At 46.6% G+C, this 23,223-nt stretch overlaps 1 protein-coding gene across 10 annotated transcripts in view; it reads right to left on the bottom strand.

Moving 5' to 3' along the window:
• The window catches only part of ACSF3 (acyl-CoA synthetase family member 3), a 76,981-nt gene that overhangs the window by 9,474 nt on the left and 44,284 nt on the right, over positions 1 to 23,223 (bottom strand). For 9 of the 10 annotated variants that reach the window (XR_016507872.1, XR_016507874.1, XR_016507873.1 and 6 more), the window contains one exon: positions 9,827 to 9,953. Coding sequence is in view for 5 of the 10 variants with exons in the window: in XM_090261202.1 (XP_090117328.1) it covers positions 9,827 to 9,953 (127 nt within the window). In the remaining 5 variants the exon portion in view is untranslated. Of the gene's footprint in view, positions 1 to 8,077; positions 8,464 to 8,832; positions 9,354 to 9,826; positions 9,954 to 23,223 lie in introns of those variants that run through there. The other variant, XR_016507876.1, reaches the window with a different exon arrangement.

Below are 23,223 nucleotides of genomic sequence, written 5' to 3'. Positions count from 1 at the left end.
AGTGTGGCCTTCGGCTGAGCTCCAAGAGCCCCTGACCCACAGGCAGTCCTCCCCTGAGGGCGAACTTGTCTACAGGCCGGTGACACTTGCACTCAGTGGTGTTGATGCAGTGGTTTCAGGAAAAGGAGTGCTCGGTGGGGAGAATGCTGCACAGAAGCAAGCTGGCTGAGTGCTGCGCCTGCTGGCAGCGCCCACGGTGTCACCCCTAGTGTCCCCCGAGCACTGCAGAGCTGAGTGCACAGTGGAGCAGGACAAGGTGAGCCTCCATCAGCTCCTGCTGTGGGCCTGAAAGCACCCGCACTGGGCAGGGCCCAGGAGAGGAATTAAGGACGAAAGCAAGTCTCCTAGCCCCTGAAAAGCCCAGGGCAAACCAACAAAGAAACAAAGAAACAAACAAACAACCGAGGAAGCGTGGCAGGGAATTTCTGCAGTGCTCTGAGGCGAGACAGTCCTCCTAGAGGCCTCTGCGTAGCCACACTGTGAGACAGGGCAGACCCACCTGGATGAAAGGGCGTGAGGCCACACGGTGCCCTGGCGACCGTGCCAGAAGCACTGACGAGCAGCACCTCCAGGCGCACGTGGGGCCCTGAGAGTGCCCGCCAGGCCCTTGCCTGCTGCAGCCTGCAGTGGATGGTGCTGGGCACTGGGAGGCCTGCACACTCACCCAGGGAACTCGGCCTTTCTGCTGAGACTGCCCCCACCCGTGTGAGACGCTGCGGAGGGCGGGTAACCACCACTGCTGGCCCACCCACCTCACCTGGGAGACCAGCTGGCCGGTCTGTGGCCAGTGCCCAGCTCTGCTCCTGATAAATGTGGGTCAAGCCCATTGGGTGCAAGTAAATGCCCTGTCTGTGGGCAGGGGCCTCCAGTATCGTGTGGCTCAGGCCTGCTCCACAGCATGTGCTGCAAGTCTCTGACAAGGTTACTGAGCAGCCATGTCCCCAGGGGCCTGAGCAGGCAAGAGGAGGCTGGCCCCAGGGATGTGCATCCCAGGGAACAGTGCTGAGGATAAAGGCCAATCCCCAAAGGTCATATTTATATGGTTCCATTTCTATGATGTCCCTAAAAGACAGAGAATGATGGTGGCCAGGGTTTAAGGCGCAGTCAGTAGAGGGGAAGAGGCTCAACGCCACAAAGCTGCAGCGCAAGAGAGCCTTGTGGTGACAAAAATGCTCTTATTGAGGTGGTGGTCGTTACATGGCTCCTCACACACAATAAGGGGGCAGGGAGCTGAACACACGCACCTGCCTGTGTGCACACCAGAGCATGTGGAGCTGCGGGACCTGAGTGAGCCTGGGAACTGGCTTTGGTGACGTGCCTGTTACGTGGGACACTGCCACCTGGGGAAGTTGGCCGAAGATGCAAAGACCTCTCTGCACATTACTTGCGCCCTCTTATGAATCTGTATTTCAAAATAAAACGTTTTAAGAACTTGCTGCTTGGTTTATGGAGAAATTACCCTTCCAAAACTCCAGGAGAGCACACCCTACCCCATGGGCTCACCCCTATGCAAGTCACTTGCAGCTTCTGCTGCACATAATTAAGCAATAATCTTTTAAAGGAAGAATTTTTATTAACCAAATTTACGACTGAGAAATAAGTGTCACAAATGTGGGAAACAGCCTATCAGAATGCTAATTAGATGCCGCTGATCAGGCTGGGACTCTTCCTCGGGTGTTAGTGCCCTTCCTGGGAACACCTGTTCTGCTTATCCCGAGGGAGAGCCCCGCTCTTGCCCTGCCCCTCAGCCTGTCTGGGGCACTGTCAGGCCCTGCGGCCCTGGCACGTTCACAACATCGCAGGAGCCATGGCTCCCTCGGCAGGGCTGTGCAGGTGACCCTGAGTCACCTCTTCCCTCAGTGAAGTGCTGACGCCCCATGGCCTCCCTTCCTGGAGGATGTGTGCACATGCCTAGGGGAACGCTGACTAGGTAAGGCCACCACTTGACCCAGCAACTGCACTAGAGTTGCACATTCCACTGAGGCATGCTGAGGGCAGACCCAGAGCGTCATTGCAGCTGACTGGAAAGAGTGTCAGTGCCAGCTCCGTGTCCTTCTTGAGGCACCAGGCTTGTGTGTCAGGGAACGTGGCAGCCATCCATCAGCAAGAGGCTGTGCCTGAATTCCTACGGCAGCTGGATCAAGATACTTGTCTTTACAACAAAGCCAGCTGATAGGTGGTCAGCTGAGCTCCACACTTGCCTCAGGGAGGTTCCTGGGATACCCGGCACTTGGGGGTGGCAGTTCTTCACCTGGAGCATGTGCACGCATGCAGTGGGCCCTGACGGCCAGGAAGCCATGTGCTGGCCCTCAAGGTGGTCACCATCACATGGCTACTGGCTGTCCCACATCGGAATCCTTGTCCACCTGGCTGCTTTGGAATTCCTTTCTAGGCATACAGGAGAAGACTTCCCAAGGCCCACAGATGAAATCCCAAGTTCCTGATGTGCCCACTGGGCCCTGCTGGCACCAGGCCTTTCACAAAGCAGAGGGGAGACTCTAGGGTGGAATCCTCCAATGCACAGTATTTCTCCAGCTCTGAACCAGTGCTGTATCCCTTCCTGCTTTGCACATGTAGCGGGAGGCTGTTTCCTTCTCAAAGGCCTCCGGACACCTGCTTGTTTTGCCTGCTCTCCGTGTGGCTTGTGATTTCTGACTTCTCAGTGCAGAGTCATTGGATGAGCATCAGCGAGGGTGAGGACCCTCCCTATGTCCTTTAGGGCTCCACCGCATCCTCAGGGTCTGGTACATGGAAGCCAAATACAGTCTCAACAGAGCAACAGACAGAGGTCAGCCCCATGGAGAGGGTCGTGTTGCTGAGGGGGAGCTTCAAACAAAAAGACCCTAAACAAATCAACAACTTTCACTTTATGTAACAACATATTTATCACAATGCACTGATTCTGAAATCAGTCACCTACCTCCTGGCTCTGACGCCTGCCTGCAATCAGAGGGTGAACATCACAGTGGTGCTGTACAGAGCTCAGGCACGTGGGTTTGCAGCAGGATTATGCACTGCTCTCCAACCAATGCCACTTCGTGTCTCTGCTTTAACCTATAATTGAAAATGAACCTCCCCATACTCAAGAGGCCAATTTTCTGGCTGTGTGGGTGAACCATGGGCAGTAGGCCTGGCCTTACCCATATGTGGTCCTTGGATGAAGTGCTTCCAGCTGGGCGAGAGTCCTGACCCTACAGTGACATGGGAATAGCACAGTCCCTGTCCTGATAAGGATCCTGAGCTCCTGATGGGGGGATGCCAGCACCCTACATGCTGTGTCCCTAGCTGTGCAGAAAGCTAGGGCAGGAGAATGAAGACACAAAGTGGAGGAGACCCAGACCCGCTCTTACGGTGGTCATGGAGCATCCTGCATTTGTTTGAGCTCTTGGTCCTTGAAGAAACCAGGGGAGCTGCAGAGCACTGCTGTCAGGCCCTGATGCTCCGCCCTGAAGCCCCTTGTGTGTCCACTCAGTCTCAACTCTGTCTACAGGTCACCCACCAGGGTGGGCAATGGTGCTGCTATCCTGGGGGCTCCAGAGACAGGTGCCCGTGGCATGAGAGGAGCTGCTGCCACCTGTGTGCCACGCAGAGACTCTGGCAGCTGCTGTTCCGACCCACTCCTGAGGGACAGAGACCAAGGGAGACAGCAGAAGGAAATGAAGACATGATAACTTCCAGGAGCAGAAACCTCATGAAATGGCCAGGGAGAAATGGTAGAGTGAACATGAGGTCTCTCCTTCTTGAAACAAAATCAACAGTAGCTTTCCTAAGGCACCAAATTTTAAACAGGGAGCATAAGAAAGGAGATTATGTTTAACAAAAATATTGGAAGCTGGAAAGCAGATGAACTAGTGGTCAAGAACGACAGAGACTTCACAACATTGAGCCCTGTGAAGGTGTGGAGAGAGGATGCTGATTTACACCAAAGGCTCAGGCAGAGCCCTAGGGGAGGCAGAGGAGAGGGGACCGACGGACCGAAAGTGAGAAGCAGGTGGGGCCTGGCCTCACAGCATGGTGACAGCTCGTTCTCTGGGGACGGAGGGTCCTGGATGGCCAGGCAGGAGGAGGTGGCCTGTGAGTGTCCGGGGCTCAGCTGCCCCACCCACCCTCCTCACTCTACGCCACCAGAGGTCACTGGGTATCAGAGAGGAGAAAATCAGCCATTCAATTCCCAGAACTACAGGACATGGATTCCAGAGAGCTAGCACGCGGAGGGAGGTCGAAGCACCCATAGTGCATGGCCCGTCGGACTGCAGGGCTCTGGGGACAAAGACTCTCTAGGGCTCCACAGAGAGGAAGGTCATGCAGCACCAGGAATGACATGGCTGAAGCTGGCAGCAAACATGGAAGCTAGAAACCAGTAAAGGGACAATTTCTAACCCAGAATTCTGTACCCAGCCAACCAGAGTGAAGACACTGCCAGACATGTATCCACTCTCAGGAGGCTCCTGGGGATGTGGCCCGACCTGAGGAGCAGAGAGGAGCGGAGAGGAGAGGAGAGAGAAGCCATGAGCGTAGGAACAGGAGGTCTAGCCTGGAGGGAGGAGGGCAGCGAAGGCAAGGGAGGCCCAGGTGGGAGCCGTGTGCTGATGGGGAGGTGATAGCTCCGCTGAGGGCAGCAGGACACAGAGCGGGGTTCTTCTAAGGAGGGAGTGTGGCAACACGTGCCTGTACTGTGGAGCTGCTCAGGGATGCAGACGTAGGTGATGAAAAAACAGGCCCTTCCTGACCTGGGGAAACGAGAGCCACGGCTCCCACACAGCTCAGGTCTGAACGAATGTGCAGGGCCTCACACTGCAGACACTGCACACGAACTGCTGACAATAGTGCTGCGGGGACACCGGGGTCGACGGTCTCAGGAGTCATTTGGGACCCAGAGATCAATACCGAAGAAACAGCTAAAAAGTCTTGGGGTATAATGGTTATTATTTCCAAGCTGGTGAAACCAGTGGTGTCTTGGAGCCATGAAAAACGAAAACTTAAAAACATTTACCCTCTGCCCAGAGGTCTAGAACTGACCAGTGCAGAAAAAGAAAGGGCCAGAGGAACAGCACTGAGGCCCAGCAGCAGCTGAATGCGGCAGAGCTCAACACACGACAGGCAACAGGGTGGTTCGTGCAGGGCAACATGTGCCGTGACATCGCTGCGTCACTCCACACGAAAGCCAGGTCCAGGTGGATTGAAGACTGAACTTCATGAAAGCTAAGGCTGACACGTTTTAGAAGGAAATATGGGAGAGGATCTTTATGACCACTGGGAGCAAAGGATTTTTATGTGACATAACAAAAGAAGCACTCACAAAGGAGATGGCTGCCAGACAGGACTGCACTACAACAAAAGCTTCTGCACACAAGAGGTGCCAGCAACAAAGGGGACCACGTGTGCCATAGCAGGGCTCAGCCTCGAGCAGTCATGGAAACCCAGGACAGCTGCAGACGGAACAGCCACTGACACCAAGTGTCTTTGGAACAGGGGCCCTGCCTTCCGGGGAAAAGCAAGACTCATATATGAAATGCTCCCTCTTGGTCACCCAGATGTGAAGGCTGTGACGACCTGCAGTTACATGTGCTATCACACTCACTAACATGAGTCATTGGGGTCCCTACATTTCAACACTTTGCCTAATTCCTAGCTATGATTTATTGGTCAAAATAAAAGTACTCCTGGTCGGAGAAATGTATCAAAGCTCAGAGCAGCCATGAGTAAGCTGTCCTGGCAAAATGTGAGTGGAGCAAATGTCACTCCTGAGTGCTATTTTGAGGCCTCCTTAACATGAGAAGGTTTAAACTTCAGTGTAGAATTTAAAAACAATTTACACTTGTCTGTGTTTATAAGAGTAACAAAGCTTATTGAGGAAATACAGAAAGGAGAGAAAACAGAGGAAGACATTAAAATCATTCAGTGATAACAAGAGTCAGTGTTCTCTGCTTCGCATAAACAAACCCAAACATGCCCACACATGACACCCCCCACACACGTGTACATGACACACACCAATAGGGTTCTCTTGTGTCATTATTCTTCAAAACATGGTTACTAAGGTCTCACGTTATTCTGCTGTTTGGATGGATCATAATGTATATACCATCCCCCAACAGTGAGAAAGTGATTCCAACTTCTCACATCATAAATAATTCTGCCACAGACATCTTTGTGCATCCATTTTTGACCACCTCTGATTATTTTCTTTAAACAGATTCCTGAGAACACTCTTGACATAGAGTCCCACCAGTGTGGGGGAGCATAGGCCTTATAGCACTGAGTGTCAGCTTTTTAAGAATCTTTGCCAATTTGGTTGAAAGGATTCGGTCTTTGTTTCCATGTTTATCGCTTTCATCACTAGGAAGTGAAACATCTTCCGTATGTCTGGCCAGCTGCACTTCCTTTCTGTGACCTGCCTGTCATCTTTGCTCGAGGCTGATCGGGCTCTGTGAGTGATTCCCTGGGCTGCGCAGGCAGCCCTCACTCATGACGACAGTGGCCCCTTATAGAATTTCCGTGCTCACCGAGGCTGCGAACCTTGGGCAGCCCAGCCAGTCCACGTCAGGGTGCTCTCTTCTGCTGTTCCACTGGTTAGTCATTTCCTTAAATAGCTTTTAATGTTTGTCTCTGATAATAATATCATGTGCTCATTGTAGAAGAAAAAAGGAAAAGACATCACCAGTCACTCTGGTAATGTGCTGGTGATTTTCCTATGGTTCTTTCTTCCAGTTACCTAAATACCTTCTACACATTTCTCTAAAATTAGGTGAACATAGTTTACTGTTTACTCTGGAACTTTCCAAAATTAAACAGTGTATGACGCGTACCCTTTGAAGTAAGTCAGCAAGGCCATTTTTGTTCCCTCATATTCAGTTATCAGTTTCTTTCAAATGACAAAACTGCTCAGGGCAAAAGCATCAAGAAGACAGTAGGAGCTACAGTGTTTGCTCAGCTCTGTCCCATGTCCTTATCACCATCCAGTGTCCCCATGTCTGTCTTGTATCCTCATCTCTGTGTTCTCATGTGCACCATGTGTCCTCATGTTTGTGTCCTTACCCTTATGCCCTCAACTCCAACGGCAAGGTCAATGTAAAACTCCAAGGTTGCCGGAGTCCTAGACCACCTGTCCCCTTGCACTCGGTCCACACTGGTGCCTGTGGCTGTTGACCAGCCTCTCTGAGGGTGTGGCATTGCTCAGGTGGAACTCAAGAGAGTTAGAAGTTGCTGTGGCTGTCCGGGAAGTGTCTTGGGGGAGACCTTTGATTTCTTCCCTGAGAGGTGGCCAGGAGCCCTGGGGGCTTGCAAGGAGCTCCCCACCGTTCTCCTTGGCAGAATAGGGCTGCGGGGAAGAAGGCAGACACACACAGGGCAGAGAGGGCTGAAGTGGCTGGAATTGAAGTGGCTGGCCTGTCTTCTGACATCCAGACATGGGAGGCCACTGAAGAGGAGCTGGCTGACCCAGCCCTTCTCCAGCTCTGGGCAGAATCTGCATGGCAGGAAGGGCTGGCCAGGGAAAGGGTTAAGTTTAATTTATCCTGATTTCTATTTAATATCATGCTCTCCCCGCAGGAGCCTGCAGCTGTGAGCTGATTGCACGCTCTCATTATGCAGTCTGTATCGCTAATGGCCTGTGACAAAGGCATGCGGCTTCCAGGCCTCACCCCCGAGAGCCAATTAAACACACATACTCCCTTCCTGTTTGCAGTGCATTACAATGAAATTAAACTGAATTTCAAAATCATTTTCTCCTAAAGACATCTCTTTACAATAATTAATGCATTCTATTCCTTTTCAACTGAAATATTCATCAGGAGCAGTGACTGAAATGTTCCAATGCTGACGGCCTCACATTTTGCACTGCTGCCGCCCTAGCGCTCAGTCAGCTATTGGCAAAATCCACAGGGTTTTGGTTCCTGTGCTTTTAAAGAAAAAAAACCTGCAGCTTTTTATCAGAATTTTAAAATAAAAGAAGATGGCTACAAAGTAAATCAGGTTTCCAAATCAGGACTACTCAGAGGGATGCATAAAAAGCACAATTAGTTAAAAAAGTAATATTTCCTAAATTCTGCATTTGAAGGATGATAACACACAGAGGTTCGTTTCCACCAGACTGACATGTATTATTGCAGATGTTTACAGAGGTTAAACCAGACGGGCATGTATTAATATATTGACAACGTCTTGTCATGGGCAGGACAGGAGGGCCCAAAACAGGTAACCTCGATCCTGGGTCCCCAGCCAGGGGTCTTCTGCTGACCAGAGCCCCAGATTCTCCTGTCAGGGTTTCTGAGGCACTGGCTTCTGTTCTGAGGGCTGACAGACACCCAATCTGCAAACCCTTCAGAACCCTCCACAAATCTGCTTTCTGCCCAGCGTCAAGGGACCAGGTGGACGGGGTACTGCCAGGAGATATACTGCCAGGGTGCATGAGAGAAAAAGTCATTGATGGTTGGGATCACCAAGTCCAGCCCTAAGTGCCACCTGCATGGGGGCAAAAAGGGGGCCATTTGATACCTCCCAGAAGGACTCTATCTGTCCCTTCTCCTTTAAGTCCCCATTCGATGGGCCCACACAGCGCCCCCTGCTCTGTCACTTGATGACCTCAGCAACAGATTGGAGAGCGGACACAGGATTCGTCCCCTACAAATCCATGCTGACCTGAGCCTGGTGAGATGACATGTGTGAGTGTCAGTCCCAAGCAGCACAGGCAATGGGGCCACCGGGTTACCGGGCTAAGGGCCACGGCCATCTTCTCCACGCCCTCCCTCAGTCAGATTCGCACAGTGACCCCGACTGCATCCCCCACCCCCACCCCACCTGAGGGTGGCCTTCTTTCTCCTGAGCACTTACTTCTTCCCCCAGAAGAGCAGAGATTAAGGCACATTTCTGATTATGGACCACATATGACGACATGTGAAAACGTCCTTCTTTTTCGAAGATATTGCCTTGAGATTATTATGAACTAATGGGTGTTCAGCACAAACGTTTCAGAACTACAAATAGACAGAAAGAAAAGAAGAAGCCACCCAGAATCCCCCCACCTAGATGTAGGGAGCTGATGCTCTGGTGCGTGGTCTAGATGAGCACGCACACCAGGGAATCAATGCAGCTGCAAACCTAACTCTCCCAGTATCAGCAGAGTCAACTGTTGGGCAGAAGGAGGTGGGGGAGGAGCGCGCACAGAGCGTTGGGGGCGGGGACACAGGCTCCTTTGAGCAAGCTCGGTGCAGGTCCCAGGTGAGGGGAGGCCGGCATGGGGGCCCTACCAGTGCATTCCAGCAGTGCAGCCTTCTCCTGCCCAGGCCATGGGGTCCCAGGTTCTGGCAATGGGTTTATACTTGCTCGAGTGGGCAGGTGACACAGAGCGCAGACTTTAGTAGGGAACAGGGAAATGAATGTCCCACACCCAAAATAGATCAGTCTATCAAAACAATTCTAATCCTGAGTGGGGGAGGGGAATATTTACAAAGCATGATGGGCTAAGGAGGGTAAGTGGGAGGAGGTGAGGAGGCTTTCTGACTTAAGAGTGCAGTGGTGACGGGAAGGGGGGCGTCCTGACCCAAGAGGGGCAACAGGACCACCAGGCAGGGGCTGCTAGCCCTCCTGAGGGTTGTGGCCTCAGGAGCCTCCTTCTAGAGGCTGGCAGGGGGCAGAGGTGCTGGGTGGGGGATGCAGCCAGGAGCATAAGAGACACAAAGAACACCCCCCAGGCCCTGACTCTGCCCTTGACAGAAGATTCTGGGGTGTCCAGGTGTGGTCACAACCTGGAGCAGCCAAGTTACGCTCCCTTCCCTTCCCCTCAGCACCCCCTCCTCCAGTGCCTCTTCCTTCTCTGCCCCCTTACCTGTTTTAAACCAGCCATCGGAGGTGAACGCTTTCTTTGTTTCTTCTGGTTTGTCCCAATATTCCCGGAAAACAGAGGGTCCCCTGACCAAGAGCTCCCCTTCCTTCTCCTTCAAGCCTGGGGTCACCTGTGGTGCAGGTGAGAAACATGTGCATCAGAGCAACACCTCCCAGGATGGGGTCTCCACCTGCCTTCCCTGCGTCCTGCCCAACCTGAGGACCAACGCTTTTCTGAAATCAAACACTTTGTGGAAATGGTTGAGAAGCACAGCTTTCAATGCAAACTTAATCATGCCAGGCTGCTTGCTGAGCTCGCCTTGCCTGGGGCAGGGCTGTGGGCCAGCTCTTCCCCTGAAACAGCTTCATCCTATAGATTAGAAGGTGTGAGCAAGTGGCCAGGTCTCAGAACATGAGCCTGGCTGGATTAGCTGCCTGTCCACTTCTAAAAGCCATGCTCCTGGCTTCCCATGGAATCCTGTGTTCAAGGCATTTCTAGGACAAACCACGGGCAGGAAAAGCAAGCAGCTGCCTGCACCCTGCCTGCAGCTATGGAGGGGCTCCAAGTTGTAGCACCTGCTGGAGAGCCCTCTGGAGGGCGTTACTTTGCTTGGTGAGAAGGAAGCTGACAGAGCAGTCAACAGAGCAAGGGCAGCTCCAGGAGGAAGACCTGGGTGCCAGGAGGGAGTGGCACTGGAATTCCAGTGGTTGTGGAAAGCTGGGAATTTTGGTGTTTCTCCAATGTGATCGCAGTGAAGGGCAGGAGCGAGGCTGGGTTTTATAAGGAGCTGAGCAGGGGCTTCTGTGGTGCCAGGCAGACCAGGTGCAGAGGAGGCCCCTGTGAGGTCACAGGTGCATTTCGGTGGTAAGTCACTGCTGGCTTAGTTGGAGAACTCAACACTCCTCACACTTAGTAACAGACCTAGTAGCCAGAAAACCAGCAAGGCTGTGGAAGAACTCAACTACACCATTGACCATCTGCATCTGATTGACATTTGCACTCCAACCCAAACCAGCAGAACATTCGCCAAGCAAGACCATATATTTAGTGCCATATAACATATCTTAACAAATTTACAAAAACTGAAATCACATCAAGCATGTTTTCTGACTATAAGCCAGAAATCAATAACAGAAAAAATGCTAAACACTTGGAAAATAAATACCACACTTATAAATAATCCATGAGTCAAAGAGGGAGTCTTAGGGAAAATTAGAAAATATTTTGAACTGAATGAAAATGAAAATATAGTACAACATATCAACATTGGGGGAGACACAGCAAAAGCAATGCTTAGAGGAAAATTTGTATCATTAAATGCACATATTAGAAGAGAGAAAAGGCCTCAAACCAATAACGTAAAAGTTTCACTTTAAGAAACAAGAAGTTCAATTGGTAGTGGGAGCAGAGAGCAGACCCCGGAGCCCTGAGCAGTCCCACCGCTGCTGCTGGCCTGGTTACCACCACAACCGGAGGAGCCACAGCTGCTGCGGCCAGCCCAGTCACCATCACCGCAACCATGAGCAGCGAGGCCAAGATCCAGCAGCTGCCCGCTGCCCCCACCCTCAGCGCTGCTGACACCAAGCCTGGCCCATGAGCACCAAGGCAGGGAGCAATGGTCCTGGTGGCCTCACATCGGCAGCACCTTCTGGTGGGGACAAAAAGATCACAACAGCGAAGGTTTTGGAAACAGTAAAATGGTTCAATGTAAAAAATACATATGGTTTCAACAACAGAAATGACACCAAGGAAGATGTATTTGTTTATCAGACTGCCATAAAGAATAACCCAGGAGGGACTTCCGACCAAGATGGAGGCGTAGACAGACACGCTGTGTCTCCCTCCACAACTAAGAAGGAATACAACTACTTCAAAACTAGAAACAACCAGAAGTTCCAGAAATTCAAACTGCATGGAAGTCCAGCAAACAAAGATATATAGAAGAAATACTCATCCAGACAGATGAAAAAATGTCCTCAAAGGGAACTACTTTGCTGATGTGGAAGAGGTGAAACAAAAAGTGGCAGAAGCACTAAAAGGCACCAAAATCAAATGCAGATGTAAAGACCAAAGGTAAAGCCGCAATCTTGAACCACAACATAGAAACTGCATATTGAAGATGGCAGAGAAGTGGTATAGGAGTCTGCCTGGTCCCTTATAATTACGGAGCCACAACTGCAACCTGGTCTGCCTTCCTAGCATTTAATGTGTGAAACAAATAAACCTTAATCTTGCTTTAATCACACACACACGCACACACACACACACAAAGAATAACCCAGAAAGTACCTTTGTAGTGTAGGAGATGGGGAGACTGGAATTTGATGTTGAAGGAAGCAGGGTGTGAAGGCAGCAAATGTTACAGGCCCCTGTGGCAGTAAATATGCAGCAGACCATAACCATTATAGATGTTACCCACAGCACATGGATCCTCCACGCAATTACCAGCAGAATTACCAGAACAGTGAGAGTGGGCAAAAAATGAGGGATCGTAGAGCGCTCCCGAAGGCCAGGCCCAACAGCACCAATCCTGCTGCAGGCGACAGCTCCCACCTTACTACATGTGGAGACCCTGTGAGCACCGGCCATAGTGGTTCACCTCTCCTGGTCAGGGAGAAGTGATGGAGGGTGCTGACAACCAGGGTGCAGGAGAACAAGGTAGACAGTGAGACAGAATCTGTATTGGGGCTATACTCCACAATTTCAAAGGGGGCCTCCTCACCAAAGACAGCCTAGAGAGGACGGCAAAGTAGAAGATAAGGAAAATCAAGGAGGTGTGAGACCCAAGGTCAGTAGTCACCTCAACATCTGTACCCCTACAAGTTCAATTACTGATGCAGATGCCCCCAAAACCACAAGATGGCAAAGAGTCAAAAGCAGCCGATCCACTAGCAAGAATTTGTCCACTCCCAAGGCTGAGCCAGGTGGGGCCTGAGGAAATTCTGGCTTACCATCTCTATCATCATCCGGTTTTGTCCTCCAACAGAAGAAATGAATATCAAATCCCAGCATTAAGAAATGAACAAAAGTTTGTAGCTGAAGACCTTAAGTGCTTGCTTTGTGCCTGATGACCAGACAACTAGAACCATCTGAATTATCTAAGCAGCACAGGGTTTTTTATTACTTTTATCTAAAGATGTCTCTTTTTGATAATGACAATTTTTTTGGAAGCCTGTTTTTTTCTCAATACACCTTTAAAGGTTTTTAAATTGCTTCATATCTGGTCAAGCTGAGATTTTTAAAGACCTCATTTTTAATTTTTTTTAAATATGTCTCATTGATTATGCTGTTACAGTTGTCCCAATTTCTTTTCCCTTTGCTCTCCTCCACCCAGTGACCCTCCTCCCTCCAGCTGTCCCCGTTTTAGTCCATGCCCATTGGTTGTGCATATAGTCCTTCTCAACATCTTCCTCTCTACTCCACTCCCTCCTACTATGTTTCTTAATTCCTGCATCATCTCCCTCCCTTTCCCCCCTTCCCCCTCCCTGCTGACCTCCCCCCAATATGTTCCCCATACCTACAGTTCTTTTTCCACTCTCGTTGCCTACTTAGTTTGCCTTTGTTTCAGTTCCCTCGCTTCTGTTGTTGGTTGTTGTGATACAGTTTTCATTTTAATGCTCATAGTTTTGATCCCCCTTCTTCTAAACAAGTCCCTTTAACATTTCATATAACAGTGGTTTGGATCTGATGAACTCCTTCAGTGTTACTTTGTCCTGGAAGCACTTTCTCTGCCCTTCTATTCTGAATGACAGCTTCGCTGGATAGAATAATCGTAGTTGTAGGTTTTTGCTTTTCATTGCTTTGAATATTTCTTGCCAGTCCCTTCTTGCCTGCAGAGTTTCTTTAGAGAAATCAGCTGATAGTCTTATTGGGACGCCTTTGTACATAATTCTCTTCTTTTCTCTTGCTGCTTTTAAGATTCTCTCTTTATCCTTAATTTTTGACATTTTGATTATAATGTGTCTTGGAGTCGTTCTTCCTGGGTCCAGTTGTTTTGGAACTCTCTGTGCTTCCTGAACATGTAAGTCTATTTCCTTCCCCAAGTTCTGGAAGTTGTGCTTCATTATTTTTTGACATAATTTTTCAATTTCTAGATCTTCTTCTTCACCTTCTGGCAACCCTATAATTCTAATGTTTGTTCACTTATAGCTGTCCCAGAGGTTTCTGAGCCTCTGCTCATATTCCTCACTTTTTGTTTCCTCTTTCAGCACTGGTTGACTATTTGTTCCTTCCCTATGTTCCGATTTGTTGATTTGACCCCTGGTTTTCTTTCCCTCACCACTTGTTTCGTATGTGTTTTTGTTCATTTCAGCAGGACTAGCTTGTTTAAGATCTGCTGTTAGGTCTGTTAGCATTGTTATAACCAAAGCTCTGAACTGTGCCTCAGAAAGATTTCCTATCTGTTGCTTTGTTAGATTAGATATTTGCTGTCTGGTCAGCTGCATCACCGGGATCTCTATCATAATCTGTGCCATCCTGACAGTTTTTTGTCTACCTTTGCTTCCTGGGCAGGGCTGTCATACCTCCTATGCTATAGGGGGCAGAGCCCTGTGCACTCGTCACAACTGGGTGACCCTTCCCACCACGTTGTGGTGTTTTCTGTGGGGGTGGGGGTCCAAAATGAATTCCTGATGTTCACTCTCCGCTGAGAGACAGGGAGCCTCCTCCTCTGTCCCCACACTCTCTGGGCCTCACAGTCCAAGGCAATGGGGGTCTGCCTTCCCCAGTGTTGGAATCACAAGCTGATAGGTCTGGTCTGCAGCCAGGGGTGCTCCCCAGGTACTTCTTGCCTTCCCTTAAATATGAGTGTCTGTGCTTACCGCTATCCCACCGCTGTCGCCGCTGCTGCCACCACCAGCACAGCTTGACCTCTCCGCCCCGGTTTCACCCCTCCTACCTATCTGTACGAGCACCACTGCTTTATAACTTTACATGTTGGACTTCCATTTATTTTCTGGAACTCCTGGTTATTTCTGGATTTGTGGTAGGTGTATTCCTTCTTAGTTGTAGAGGGAGATGGAGTATGTCAGTCTAGGCCTCCATATTGGGTGGAAGTCTCCTTGTGTCTCATTTTTAATTTTTAATAAGAGTTTACAACTTCATATTTTCAAATAAGTCAACAAACTCCAAGCACTTGTTAATAAAGGTCTTAAATAATTGTCTGTGTGTAAAAAAAAAGAAAAAGAAAAGAAACTAGGAAAAGAGAAAAAATGTTAAGCAAACAGAAAAAAAAAACCAATAAAGATAAGACAGAAACTAAGATTGAAATGAGAAAAGCAGTAAAGGAAATTTAATAAATCCGAAAGCTAGTTTTTGAAGAAAGATGGGAAGAAAAAAAAGGCAAACTTCTGGCAAGAATAACAAAGAAAAAAGAAATAGAAGATACATATGATCAGTATGATCAACAGGAAGGTGTCACTTCAGATTCTACATATATTAAAAGGTTAACAAGGGAATTCTATGAAAAACTACGCACATAAATTCAGCAACTTAAATGGGCCAATTCCTTTAAAAAATCACAATCTAACAAAACTTACCTGAAATACGTAAATGACTTGAATAGTCCTGTAATGATTAAAAAAGTTGAATTCAGTTAAAATCTTAAAGAAGAAGAAAACCCTTCTAGACTCAAATAGTAATTTGAGTAATTTGGCAATTCTATCAAACATTAAAAAATATATACATTAAGTCTAATTATGTACAGATTCTTCCAAAAATAGAAGAAGAGGGAATACGTCCCAACTCATTTTATGATGCCAGCATTACTGATACCCAAATCAGACAAAAAAGTACAAGGAAACTACAGATCAAAATCCCACGTGAATATCGATGCAAAAATCCTTAACAAAATGTTAACTAATCAAATCTAGCACTATATAAATTAATTGATACACCACAAACAAGTTGGGTTTGTCCTGGGAATGCAAGGCTGGTTCAATATTAGAAATCAATCAATATAATCCCAAATTAGCCTAATGAAGAAAAATCAATTGATGCAGAAAAAAGCATTAAAAAACATACAACAGGCTTTCCAGTCAAGATGGTGGTGTAGGTAAACACAGTACTTGCCTTCTCTCACAACCACATCAACATTACACCTGAGCTACAAAATAACCATCATTCAGAACTGCCTGAAATCAAGCTGGAATGAAAGTCCTACAACTATGGAGTTAAAGAAGAAACCACATTGAGACTAGTCGGAGGGGCAAGGACACAGAAAAGGCTGGTTTCACACTCACGTGTGGTGCATAAAAATTGGGAGGGATATCTCAGCGGCAGAGGTCCCCCCTGAGGAGTGAGGGGTCCCAGCCCCAGCCCAGGGTTCCAGTGCCAGGAAGAGAAGTACCCATAACTTCTGGCTGTGAGAGCCGCAGGGATTGAGGCCGAGGAAGACGATGGCTTCTGGAGTCCCAGGCCATTCCTCTTAAAGGGCCTGATCTCCACTTACTCAGATTCACTCCCTCTGAGCTCTAGTGTTGGGGCAGCAGCTTGAAAGGCATCAGAGATAAATGGGGAGGACGGGAATAATTTGGCATCAGGGTGAGAGCTGGAGGGGAAACTTTATCCCAGACAGAAGTGCTGGTGGAAGCCATTGTTCCTTTGATGAGCCCTCAGAGCCAGCAGGCAGGCACCATATCTGAGACTCCATCAACGTGGCTCACACTGTTTGCCCCAGCCTGGTGATTCCCTGAGGCTCCACCTCATCCAACTTTCAGGCTTTTATCAGTGGCTTTTCCGTATGAATGGCTGGTCTTGGGTCATGCTTCAGTCCTAAGTTCTCTCAAACAAGCAGCATCTAGCCTCAGCATGCCCCATACCTCTTACTAAGTGGCCCCAGGCCAGGCACTTGCAGCAGCAGGCCTCAGTTCACAGCTTGGCCTTGCCTAAGTATCTCCAACCCCAGCACAAATAGCAACCATCTGCAGATTGCTTTGCAGCTAATGCCAGGTGGCCATGGGAAAACACAGATGATAGCAGACCTTGGCCTGAACCTCCCGCGAAGCCTCAGAGCCTGTGCATCCAGTGGAAAGCTTCAGACACGTTGAAGTACCACCATCCAACCACCTCAAGCAACACACTTAAGGGATGGACTCAGCAGGCACCAGAGCCCTGCTGAAGTTACGTCCTGTGCTGTGGGGTGGACCTCTGCACAGCTGATCCTCCAAAATAGTCAGAGAACAGCAGTCAGTGTTCACAGCCACTACTTGCAGCAGATCAGCCTAGGTAAATCCCTCCTATTAACCTGCTAACAGCAATCAAGGCTCAACTATAAGAGGAGGGTGCACACAGCTCACACAGTGCAGTGGGCATATCTTGAGTACCAGCTTGGGTGACAGGGAAGGCTGTCATTGGACCCTATAGGACAGTACATATTAGGCCACTCTGCCAAGCTTGGGAGAGGTAGCTGCTCTACCTAATAAGAGGGGGGACCCCCCCAAAAGCGGAATTTATTAAAAAATGTATATTATTCTTACAGGTTTAAACTTCAGTCATCACCCTCAAAGTACTCTCCATTTGGTGCAATACACCTATTGAGACATTTTTTCCATTGCTCAAAATAGTTTTTGAACTCATGAATTTTGATGCCTTTTATTGCTTCTGCCATTTTTAGTTTCACCTCCTTCTACATTGGCTAAACATTTCCCTTGGAGGACTTTTTCATCTGGGGAAACATAAAAAAAGTTGCTTGAGACGAGATTGGGTGAATAGGGAGGGTGGGGTACAGTCAAAGAACATGTATAAATGACCCATGGACATGGACAACAACAGGGTGGGGATTGGCTGTGGGAGAAGGGGTGGGCAGGGTGGGGGGAGCAATGGGGAAAAAAGTGGGACAACCGTAATAGAAAAACAAACAAACAAAATTTTTAGTGGAAAAAAAAAATAAAAGCAAATAAATAAATAAATAAATGAGCCAGCACCCCCCGCCCCCCCCAAAAAACTTCACATGTAGGAAAGTGAACAAAAGAAAGTATAAAGCGTGGAAATGCAATTTTGGCGAATATTAGAAGGACAAGGATTTTCCTTGTTAATAAAGGTTTTGTTAACCAAGACTTTGACTGGAATGTCATGCCTAAAGAAGGCATGCTTGGGCTCTGGTTGTTACCAAAAGGCCCTGAGGAACTGGGATTGACTTTCAAAGGTAATAAAAGCCCACGAGAAAAAAGGCCTGGTACCTTGTTTGGCTGAAGCCAAACACAGCCTCTCACAACACCAACTGGTACATGGATACAGATGGGTTCCTAGAACACTCACCTAGTGGAGAAAGCCTATACTACAAGCGGCCTGCCCTCGTACAGAGAAACAAACACCAGGAGGCTGCCAAAATGAGGAGACAAAGAAATACGGCCCAAATTAAAGAACAGAACAAAACTCTGAAAAAAAAAGATCTAAACAAAATGGAGTCAAGCAATCTACTAGATGCAGAATTCAAAACACTGGTTATAGGATGCTCAATGAACTTAGTGAGAGCCTCAACAGTATAAAAAAGAACTAGTCAGAAATGATGGGTACAGTAATTGAAATGAAGAATAATTTACAGGGAATTAACAGTAGAGTGGATGTAGCCAAGAATCAAGTCAGTGATTTGGAATATAAGGAAGCAAAAAATACCCAATCAGAAAAGCAAAAAGCAAAAATAATCCAAAAATTCTGAGGAGAGTGTAAGGAGCTTCTAGGACAATTTCAAGCATACCTACATTTGCATTACGGAGATGTTGGAAGGAGACAAGAGAGAGCAGGATATTGAAAACCTATCTGAAAAAATAATGAGAGAAAACTTCCCTAACTTGGTGAGAGAATAGACATAAAAGTCCAGGAACCAGAGTCCCAAACAAGATGAACCCAAAGAGGCCCACACCCAAACACATCATAATTAAAATGCAAAATGTTAAAGACAAAGAGAGAATCTTAAAAGCAGCAAGAGAAAAGCAGTTAGTTACCTACAAGGGAATTCCCATAATACTGTCAGCTGATTTATCAAAAGAAACTTTATAGGCCAGAAAGGATTGGCAAGAAATATTCAAAGTGATGAAAAGCAAGAACTTACAACCAAGATTAGCCCACCCAGCAGAGTTATCAGTTAGAATTGAAGGACAGATAAAAAGCTAAAGGAGTTCATCACTACCAAACCAGTATTATGAAATGTTAAAGGGTCTTCTTTAGAAGATAAAAAATATGAATAATAAAATGGTAATAAATACATATCTATCAACAATTGAATCTAAAAAACAAAATAAATGAACAGACAGTACAGAAACAAAATCACAGATACAGAGGACGTTGACAGATGGGAAGGGCATTTAGGGATGGGTGAAAAGGGTAAAAAGATTAAGAAGTACTAATTGGTTGTTGCAGAAGAGTCATGGAGATGTGAAGTACAGCATAAGGAATATAGTCAATAAGAGTCTCATAACTATGTATAGTGTCAGATGGGTGCGAGCCTTATCGTGATGATCACTTATTATGTAATGTCTAATCACTGGGGTGTATACCTAAAACTAATATAATAATGTATGTCGACTGTAATTGAAAATAAAAAATGATTTAAAAAGTAGAGTGAAAAAAATAAAAATGTACAACACCCATTCATGATAAAAACTCTCAGCATATCATAAATAGAATAAAATCTACAAAAACCTACAGCTAATGTCATGCTTAAGAGTGAAAGACCAAATACTTTCTCCATAAGATCCCAAACCAGACATGTTACTATTTGTCATCATACTGGAAATGCTAGTCAGGGCTATAAGGCAAGAAAAAGAAATAAAAGGCATGCAGACTAGAAAGGAAGAACTAAAGCTGTTTCTATTTGCAAAAAACATTGATGTATGTAGAGAATCCAAGAAATCTACAAAATCTCATAAAACTAGTAAGTGAATTTCTGAACAGGGTTACTAAAGGACATGAAGTCAAACACTATAATCAATTATATTTTTATATATTAGCAACGAACAATTAGAAATAAACAAAAACTCTACACTTACAAAAGTTGAAAAAGAGGAGGCAAGGGAGGAAGAAAGAAGGAGGAGATAAGAGAAAATACTTAGGTATAAATCTAAAAGAACATGTGTAGGTTCTCTATGCCAACCCCCAAACACATATGGCCCAACACAGACATAAGAAATGGAGAGACATACTGTGTTCATGGATTGGAAGACTCATCATACTAAAGATATTAATTCTCTCCAAGTTGATTTATATATTTAATGCAATTTTGATCAAGATTCCAAAAGGATTTTTTAAAAATGTTTTATTGATTATGCTGCTACAGTTTTCCCAATTTCTTTTCCCCCGGCCCCCCTCCACCCAATGACCCCCCTCCTTCCAGTTGTCCCCTCCTTTTAGTCCATGTCCATTGGTTGTACATACAGTTCTTCTCAACCTCTTCCTGTCTACTCCATTCCCTCCTACTATGCTTCTTAATTCCTGCATCATCTCCCTCCCTTTCCTGCTTCCCCATCTCCGCTGACTTCCCCCCAATATGTTCCCCATACCTATAATTCTTTTCCCATTCTCGTTGCCTACTTAGTTTGCCTTTGTTTCAGTTCCCTCGCTTCTGTTGTTGGTTGTTGTGATAGTTTTCATTTTAATGTTCATAGTTTTGATCCCCCTTCTTCTAAACAACTCCCTTTAACATCTCATATAATAACAGTGGTTTGAATCTGATGAACTCCTTCAGTTTTACTTTATCCTGGAAGCACTTTCTCTGCCCTTCTATTCTGAATGACAGCTTCACTGGATAGAATAATCGTAGTTGTAGGTTTTTGATTTTCATTGCTTTGAATATTTCTTGCCAGTCCCCTCCTGCCTGCGGAGTCTCCTTTGAGAAATCAGTTGACAGTCTAATTGGGATCCCTTTGTACATAATCCTTTTCTTTTCTCTTGCTGTTTTTAAGATTCTCTCTTTAATTTTTGACATTTTGATTATAATGTGTCTTGGAGTCGTTCTCCCTGGGTCCAGTTGTTTTAGAACTCTCTGTGCTTCCTGGACATGTAAGTCTACTTCCTTCCCCAAGTTCTGGAAGTTGTGCTTCATTATTTTTTGACATAATTTTTCAATTTCTAGATCTTCTTCTTCACCTTCTGGCAACCCTATAATTCTAATGTTTGTTCACTTATAGCTGTCCCAGAGGTTTCTGAGACTCTCCTCGTATTCCTCACTTTTTGTTTCCTCTTTCTGCGCTGGTTGACTGTTTGTTCCTTCCCTATGTTCCGATTTGTTGATTTGATCCCTGGTTTTCATTTCCTCACCACTTGTCTCGTATGTGTTTTCGTTCATTTCAGCAGGACTAGCTTTCATTCCTTCCCTGTCTTATTCAACATCTTTTGTTAATTCTGTAAGCTGCCTTATGACTATAGCTCTGAACTGAACCTCAGAAAGATTTTCTATTTGTTCATTGGTTAATTCCCGTATTTGCTTTTTGGTTAGCAGCATGGTTGGTATTTCAACCATTATTCCTGCCATCCTGACTGTTTTTGTTAATCTTTCCTTCTTGGGTGGGGCTGTCATACTTCCTATGCTATCAAGTGCAGAGCCCCATGCGCTCATCACAACCCAGCGACCCTTCTCAACACACTGTGGCACTTTGTGTGGGGGTGGGGATCCAAGATGGATTCCTGCTGTTACTCTCCGCTGAGAGACCAGGAGCCTCTTCCTCCGTCCCCATGCCCTCTGGGCCTCACAATCTGAGGCAATGGGGGTCTGCCTTCCCCAGCGTTAGAATCATAAGATGACAGGTCTCGACTGCAGCCGGGACTGCTCCCCTAGCTTTTCTCGCAGTTCCGCCACTGTTGCTGCTGCTGCCGCCAACAGCACAGCTTGACCTCTCCGCCCCAGTTTCGCCCCTCCTACCCATCTGGACAAGAACCACTTGTTTATAACTTCATATGTTGGACTTCCATGTAGTTTTATTTTCTGGAACTTCTGGTTATTTCTGGTTTTGCAGTAGTTGTAGTCCTTCTTAGTTGTGGAGGGAGACAGAACATGGCAGTCTAAGTCTCCATCTTGGCCATAAGTCCTGGAGTCTCTTAGGATTTTTTTTAAATAGATACACACTATTTACAAAATTGGTATGGGCAGGCAAAAGGACTAGAATAACAAAAACAACTATGAACAAGAATGAAGTTAGTGGAATAACACTGCAATTTAGTAACTTACTATAAAGTTATAGCAGTCAAGACTGTGGTATTGGCAGAGGAACAGGCACACAGATCAATGGGGGAGAATATATAACCTATATATAGACCTGTTCAAATATGTATAATCTATTGTGACAAAGTTGCAACAGCAACTCAATAAAGAAAGTGTAGTCTTCTTAAATATTATTTGAACAACTGGATAATCATATGCAAAAAAGTAATCTCCACTTAAACCTTACATATTATGGAAAAACTCAAGTTGCATCATGGATATAAATATAAACTGTAAAACTATAAAACTCAGAAGAAAGCTTGGAGAAAACTTTTGTGACCTGAAGTTAGAAAAGGAGTTATTAGAGATAACAACAAAAGTATGATCCATAAACGGAGAAAAAAGATAAATTAGATTTCATCAAAATTTAAAAAAAATTGCTCTATGAAATAAAAGAAAATGAAAAGACAAGCCACGGACTGGGAGAAAATATTTACAAATATGTCCAACAGAGATGACTCAAAACTCAACAGTAAGAAAATATACAACCTGAGGGGAAGGCGGCAGGGCAAGGAGCACAGGAATCTGTCTCCCTACTTGGGCAGAATCTGTCTGATGTAACTACTTTGGAACTGCAGAGTCTGTTGAAGGCTGGCAACTTCCAGGGGAAGGCTTCAACGGTAAACTGCAGTTAATTTTGGTCATTTTCAGTTCTTAGTACAGTAGTGTCTATCCATCTTCTACTGCACCCCAGGCCAGGCAGCTGTGCATGTATCCCTGGAGCAGCACACACACAGCTGGGGAGCCAGAGTGAGCAGAGAGGACCCTGTCCTCCAAATGTCCAAATGCTGATCGCTGACTCTGATCACAGAGGTGTGGGCACAGAGGCAGCCGTCCATGCCGTTGCACCTCCCTGTGTTGTTGCAAGTTCCTCCCCCACCAGATGAAGAGACCTTTCCAGAACTTAAAGGACTGGTGCCCCACCCCCTTCATTTTTCACTTGAGCCAGACATTAAAATTAGCACATTCAAAAACAACTGAATTCCGCCCTGGCTGCTGTGGCTTAGTGGATTGAGCGTCGGCCTGTGAGCCAAGTGTCGCTGGTTCAATTCCCAGTCAGGGCACATGAATAGGTTGCATGTCAGGTCCTCAGCTGGGGGCGTGAGTGAGAGGCAACCACACAGTGATGTTTCTCTCCCTCTCTTTCTCCTTTCCCCTCTCTCTAAAAATAAAATAAATAAACAAAACAAAACAAATTAAAAAAACA

This window comes from Furipterus horrens, unplaced genomic scaffold (assembly GCF_987537825.1).
Source record: "Furipterus horrens unplaced genomic scaffold, mFurHor1.1.pri manual_scaffold_13, whole genome shotgun sequence".
NCBI classification, from domain to species: domain Eukaryota; kingdom Metazoa; phylum Chordata; class Mammalia; order Chiroptera; family Furipteridae; genus Furipterus; species Furipterus horrens.
This window is presented reverse-complemented; position numbering and strand designations above follow the sequence as displayed.